The sequence below is a fragment of the Trachymyrmex septentrionalis genome, unplaced genomic scaffold (genome assembly GCF_001594115.1).
Source record: "Trachymyrmex septentrionalis isolate Tsep2-gDNA-1 unplaced genomic scaffold, Tsep1.0 scaffold40, whole genome shotgun sequence".
Classification (NCBI taxonomy): Eukaryota; Metazoa; Arthropoda; class Insecta; order Hymenoptera; family Formicidae; genus Trachymyrmex; species Trachymyrmex septentrionalis.
The window spans coordinates 4,777,367-4,784,680 of NW_017305569.1; the positions used below are offsets into that span (position 1 = coordinate 4,777,367).

A 7,314-nucleotide genomic window follows, 5' to 3' on the forward strand; every position below is an offset into this window, starting at 1 on the left:
ACATCGCACGACATATTTTCTTCAAAATTCTAATCAGTCATTGGTTACGCTCCAATCGTTATTTGCCAACATCGAGGTACCGTGATACCCCAAAATACCGCGATGATTTAAATTAATCTAATCAAATGTGTCGATATTCAAGCAGGATTCATAGGACGACCTGATTCATAACATAACGCGTTGCTAAAATTCGGTCACTCGCGAGAACGTGTCCGCGCTGGGTAGGGCGGACATTCGCGAAATTGTCGCTGCGACGACGAGAGAGTGTGAGAGAGAGAGAGAGAGAGAGAGAGGGGCCATTATCGTGGGCATGACGAGTCGAAGTACAAACCGGCGGCGCATCACAATCGCGGCGGATTGATAATCTAATGTAACGACGCGCGTTAGTGCGCCAATCGCAAATGAACGGCCCGGCGTTTTCCGTGTTAACGCGCCTGCGAGAACGGCCGCGGGGGTATATTTGACACGGGACAGTCACGGATCGGCAAATCATCGAATCATCGGCGGTACGCGACAACGTAACAAGTCAACAGCCGGCCGTTATGTATATTGACGTATACTTGCCGCGGTTGCGGCGTCGATGTCTGTTTCTATTGACAAATACCCGTCGCAGGGGCGATGATGCATTGCCGTACACGCGACGCCGGAATGACATGGAATGCATATTATCGCGACAAAATGAACCGGGTTATAGGAATTCGGCCGATTCGCATCGACAATGACAATTTCGCGACAGCCACAACATATTTTCCCACACACACTCTCTCTCTCTCTCTCTCTCTCTCTCTCTCTCTCTCTCTACCCATCGTTATATTACTGTATTTTAAATATAAAATCATCATCGATCTCCACTGTTTCGAATGCTACAGTTAAAAAACAACTGGCACGCTCGAAGCTCTCTTCGTCGGATACTTTTTATATATTTCCTTGTCAAGGAAGTGAGTAATGAAAAAAATGACGTTTCTGCGATTGTGTAACATTGTGCTGCAACGATTTTGTTCGGTGATATTTCACTCAATCTCCGTCAGAAGCTCTAACAAAGTAAAATTGCAGAATAATGGAGAGGGATAAACACGATAAACCTCCATGAACATTGCAATTTTGTCTTTAGAATGATTCTTCGGTCTCTGGCTTACCAGTAATATGTATTATAGTCGGGGTAGCACGCCATGATTAAGATCTTCGGGGTGAAAACAACGGACCTGCTGCGCGGCGTTAAAAAGGGAGCAGTAAGGTGTGGTAGGTCGGGAAACAGTGGTCACGACATAGAATGTGTAACGATGGATATCTCATGCTAACATTGTACCTTCTAACAGGTATGGATCTCTTTTTTCTTTTGTTTTTTTTTCTTTTTTTTTTTTTTTTTCATTTAAGAGTTAAGTTATAAAATCATTCATTCTCTATTCCATATAGAATACACATTATTCCATATAGAATACACTCTCCAAATCGATTCCGATACACTCATATAATTATTGTCGTCGAATAAAATAACACGCAGGTATCATGCGACAACTACTGTATGAAAAGGGAATATACCGAAGATAAAGCAGGAAACGAATTTGAGTAGTCGAATGTATGGAATCGTCGCGAACTATCTCGACAATACAATACGCCGTTATCAGCTTCATTGCTCGGCAGAGAAGGGTGCGGGGGTGCTTTCTGTCAAAAGAGAAATTAAAAGCGAAGGGACACGAGGTGGAATATCAACGGGGCCGAAGTGGCCGCGACTGGCGGAAGCGGCGGAGGAGCAGTCACGATACACAACGTATACAACAATGGAACCAATATCTGTTGGTAGGAAGGCGGCATTCGTAATAGCCTGCACACACTCCACCCGCGGGAAACAAACGTCGTGTCTATGCGTGACGAGCCTTATATTGCGGCGTGAGGGGGACGCGTGTTTGCGAGCTGCGTGTTTATTGCTCGACCTGGTAATAATAACAGGTTATTATTCATTACTCCGGCACCAAACACACGAACGTTGCGTTCACCTGCGCCTCGCCGCGATTCATTTTTCGTCGAGACTCATCACACACGTACGATGTGTGTACGTGCGTGCGTGCATGCGTGCGTGTGCGTGCGTGCGTGTGTGTGTGTGTGTGTGTGTGTGTGTGTGTGTGTGTGTGTGTTGTATGCGTGTGTGGCTGGGTGGATGGATAGGTGGGTGGGTGGATGGATGGGTGTGTGTGTAATAATCTTCAACGAGGCGCGTTAAAATGCAAATATTTTTTTTAGAAAGTTATTAACGAGCTACTTGTAATTAATACGTAAAAGTATTGAAAGAATGACGATATAACATAGTTGAATGTATCATGTAATGGCTACAATATCTATATTATTAAATGTGAAAATAAATATCAGAGCGAATTTAAAAAGAGCATGAAATTGTGTGTGTGAATTCTAAGTGGAAAATTAATTCGTTCACTATAATTTTCTGCAAAACATTATTACCACCCGTTCGCCGTGTAAGTATATAAATTAATTGAACTATACGTCTTTGTGATGCGCGTCGGAGAAGCCAACGCAAGGTTGTCTGCGAGCAACTACATGAATATCTCCATCAGGCTTGCACCGTCACGTCTAAAGCGCATCGTCGTCGTATTTCCGCGAGATCGACGACGAGAGTACGAGAGTACGAGAGTACGAGAGACGAAGAGAGGGAGAGAGAGAGAGAGAGACGTCGAGGCCCGCGTCGCAAGGCCCGGGACATGAATAAGCCAACGGGCAAAGGTGTGGTTCCCAGGCGTCCGCGGTAGGAAATCGCTCACTGGGGAAGAAAGATGGAGAACAGAAGCCAGGAGCGAACCAAGACGTGATTAATATAAAAGTGGGCGGAGCCTGGCCTGGCCGGAAGTGGCCGAAGAGGGATGCTGTGCCGTGCCAAGCAAGCGCGAAAACGGGGGGGCTATGCCGCCGCAGCTGTGCTGGCTCTCGTTGCACACTCCGTGTCCGTGTGATATGCATCGTGGATGTGTGCAACCGCGCGCGTACTCGGAACACGTACGTCTGAACTGCCGGCGGAGGAGGTGAGAAAATGGGCGAAGCCAAGGTGGCGGGGATGATGCGAAATATATATCACGATTGACGCGCACACCACTCTCTTCCCCGCGGTGGTCGGCCTGATCCGGTCCCGACGCGACCATGAAGAAGGCGTGACACCCCAGGCCGGGTGTCATCAGCCGGGAAGAGCCACGCGCTCTCGATTCTCCAAGATGCCAATATCGCGCACACAAAACACACTACGACACAGAATGAATCGATCAACCGGATCTGTGTACAAACGCAGCGGAGAACACGCAGCGATCTTGATCGCTCGCCAGGCCTCGTCTCGTCTCGTCTCGTCTCGTCTCGTCTCGTCTCGTCTCGTCTCGTCTCGTCTCGTCTCGGCGACCGAGACTCTCTCGGTGCCGCTTCTCTCCCTCCGTCTCCACTCCGTCTGTCTCCTGCGCTCGCCAGGCTGATCTTTGAATTTTGAAGAAATCGACGGTCACCCGAAGGAAAGCCAGACAACCAGATGGCCGCGCCGAGCGACCCTCCGAGTTGCTGGTAGAGGGTGACAAAGAACGGGATGGTTCGGCTGATTGGCGAATGTGGGATCGAAGAGATCCGGGGGGGGCATGCCGAGCTTTCGGAGACGCGGGGTGTAAGGGTTGACGCGCGGGGGTGGCCAACCCCACCTACTTCTTTAACGCCCCCAAGCAGAGTAGGACCGCCTCCGTCTCTGGTGTTCCACCTACTACACCACCCGGGACTTCTACAGTCTCGTAGACAGAGCCACCCACACAAAGCCGCGACTGGGAGCACCCGACTATCTCTATCGGCTATACACTTCTAAAAAAATCATCCCTATTCCCAGGTAACACGGAGCGTTCTCCGATTGAAGCGTAACTGCCGTCACCCTCCATCTCACCCTTTCGATCGCGCGACGATGCCATCTCTGATGTTTCGTCCGTAGGGGTGAAAGGATTCCACTGTTCAATTCAAAGGACCATTGTCATTGTAAATTCAAGTTCATTTTGCAAATGTTTCACGTTTTTTACAAAAGCTGCGTCCACATTAGTATCACAATTGTACCGATAAAAAGCATATTAAAGTAAGAGAATTATTTATACGTAAGACTTTGTGTCAAAGGAGAATAATATCTTTTTTTTTTTTAAACTGCTTCAATGTTCTATATTCTAGAAACCTGTATCTAAAAAGTGATATAATGGAAATATATAATATCGTTTTCCATGTTTCGTGAAATATTGCACGCAAATTATTAATCTTGTAAGCTCAAAACTTCATATTTATATTTTTAAGAATAGTTTTTAAAGTCAGGTTTAAAGTTATTAATTTCCGGCGTAATATTTAAAAAATAAAAGCAACGTATATATTCCTTGCTGAAAATATCAACGAGTTCAACACGATTTGTGCACAATATTTATTATTCTCAGGTGTAGATTTTAATGCGCGTGTTGTTTAGGTGGATGTTTTGTTGCTAATTTTATAATATTAATAAATTAATAGTATTATTAATAAATTTCGTAATATTAATAAATTTGCTGCTAACTTATAAACGGATTTGTAACGGAGATTATAAAGGGCGATTGTTACTTCGGTGTAGTCAACATTACAAAGCAGGTCGAGCAAAATTCACAAACGTGAATAATGATCATTGATTTCTCCATTTGATCGCTTTGTTTGAAATTACTCGCGTGGTACCACCAAAAGCTACGGTGAACATTGTGTGCAGGCGTTGCGTGACAGACGACGAAACAGAAAATAAGATTTTTTGTCAGATTGTCAGAAATGTTTCGAAACAAGTCGTTGGACTTCCTCAGCCAATGGCACGGTGATTCATACGATATTAGATTACTCTGAGACTCCAGGCAGCTTCAAAGGCGGCGCACCTCTGCCAAGATTATTTTCGGAAAAATGTGCTTTACACCGCAAAGATTTCTGTACTTCGCGGCAGGTACGTATTTAGTAACCCGAACGTAGTTAATCTTAGGCCGGTATAGTGAGATTTATTTGACCAACCATTCTGGTTGTCCGGCACACCTATTTGTCTTGTCGCGATCGTTAAAGTGTCATTTCCACGAATATCACCCTAGCCGGTAGAGAGCAGGATCAATCAAGAGATCTCGGGGTAAAGAAACATTTGTCTGTATTAACGGGAACGTCGTATTTAATTTGTTTAACATTACGAGAGGCGCGCTAAAATCTAAATCATTTCGTCTTGGCAACTTACTTGGCCCGATAACGCGATAACATTTCTATTTCCGCATCCACAATTTTGGCAACAGCGTATTGCTTACCTCCCCCCTCCTACCTCCCTCCCTCCCTCCCCCCACTAATTACGAAAGAACTAAAGGAGAACCATCGGTAAATAATATTTATATGCAATTTCTAAACCGTCAGATGACAGTGATTAAATAAGAAAGCGGCAGGTATCGTTGAACGCGCGTTTCTTGATAGTGATCGATCAGTTCGAAATTTCTACCGTACCATAATCTCCATTTACGTCCTTTCTATTTTTGCCACGACCTAAATTCGATTAAAGTAAATCGCGCGAAATATTCATCGATCTTGCGCACCGTCCGCACTCTTATGTTTCTATTTAATCCCAATATATCTATATTTACAACGTAATTTATGAGATTAATAGTGACAAAATCGTACCACGCGCTGGATGTTCTAAGCTTGGCGACAATTTCGAACTTCAAAATGCACAGCGATAACGTAAATCCTAAAACGTACGAAGGAATAAAAATATAGCTCTATCAAATAGCGCGATAGCAGTTCTAAACAAAGTAATCAAATTAATATTATTACGACAAGAAATCGTGATCTGCGTCAACCATAGAATTGTATAAAGCAGGAGAGACAAAAAGAGAATGAAAAGAGAGAAAAAGTCAAACGTCAAATGTACATTTATATTATATAATATGCGTGCGTTAACAAACTACAATATATACGAAGAATTGTCACGATTTTGAATCGGGTGATAAAAAGGAATGACGAAAGATTTGCTACGCAAATTTGGAGGTGCATTCGAAATAAGAAGGTATCTGACGAAAACAAAATTTCCATCTCGATTAATTAATCTATTTCCCAGATAAATTAATGAATTACACCATGACGGAAAAGTAAATAAATATATACGTGATCCACGCGATCTTTAAACTTTAAAGACAGCGGCAAAGAGTCAATAGTTGTGTGCACCGCGAAAACGTGCGTTAAACGGACGAAGTGTTTAAAAGGAGTACTCCAAATTCCAGTAGCGGCATGCGAAAGGGAGCGCCGGTGGCACGTGGCTGTCACCAGTGTCTGCAGCGCGATGCAAAGAGCGTCAGAAACGTACGAAGTTGGTGACACAAAAAAAAAAAATGACACAACTAGCAAAGCAAGCAAACGATTGAATGGAGAATAAAAGAGAGAAAAAACAAAGTAGATAAAACACGAAAGAGAGAGAGAGAGAGAGAGAGAGAGAGAGAGAGAGAGAGAGAGAGAGAGGTGAAAACAGCAGAGGATATTTATGTGACGTAGGTGCATTATGTGAACAAACGTTCGCGCAGGCAGGCAGTTCAGACATCGGATGACATAGGCAGTGCACTGGAGAAGTGTTGCAGGGGTGAATAAGGCTACCTGGACGGGTCTCCAGCGTGGTTCCAGCATGTCCCGCTTCCTCCTCGTCGAGTCACTCGTGGTCGTCGGATCCTCCGTCCTTCTTTACGTGATAGGATTGATAGAAAAAAAAAACCGAAGAAAGACACGAGGCTCCTTCTGGCTTCCTTTGGTGATTTCCTCTATCCGTCGGGACGCAGCTCTTCGTGTTCTCCGTTTCTTTCCGCCTCTACCCTCTTTCCTCCCGCCCGCCCCCTTTCAATCTCTGTCACCTCTACCCCTTTTCCGCCTTTCTTCTCCCTCTGTAACCACTCTGTATGTTTCTCTCTCTCTCTCTCTCTCTCTCTCTCTCTCGCTCGCTCTCTTTCTCCCCTTTTCGTCTTCCTCTCGCGTTTTTCGATACTTTTTTAGAGCATGCGCTTATTATCTATTCACCTAACTGTCTACCTATCTATCTGTTTTTCTCTCGAAGCACCGCGTGCCGCGCGCGCCACGTGCACCGCCGCGACGTTAAAAGAACGATGCCGGATCGGACGTCGCCGTTGCCCCGATGAAAGGAGGCAACCGATTCCCGAAGACGCCGACGGCGACGCCGCTCTCTCTCTCTCTCTCTTTCTCTCTTTCTCTCTTTCCCTCCCTCCCTCTTTCTCTTTCTTTCTCTCTCTTCCTCTTTGTCTCTCTCTCTCTCTCTCTCTCTCTCTC

At 45.1% G+C, this 7,314-nt stretch overlaps 1 protein-coding gene across 14 annotated transcripts in view; it reads right to left on the reverse strand.

The window, feature by feature from the left end:
• The window catches only part of LOC108751114 (forkhead box protein P1-like), a 305,487-nt gene extending 298,225 nt beyond the window's left edge, over positions 1-7,262 (reverse strand). For 13 of the 14 annotated variants that reach the window (XM_018491125.1, XM_018491119.1, XM_018491111.1 and 10 more), the window contains exon 1: positions 6,634-7,262. In XM_018491125.1, coding sequence (XP_018346627.1) covers positions 6,634-6,663 — 30 coding nt within the window. In that variant the 5' untranslated portion in view covers positions 6,664-7,262. The remainder of the gene's footprint in view (positions 1-6,633) is intronic. The other variant, XM_018491121.1, reaches the window with a different exon arrangement.
• Positions 7,263-7,314: the final 52 nt, after the last annotated feature.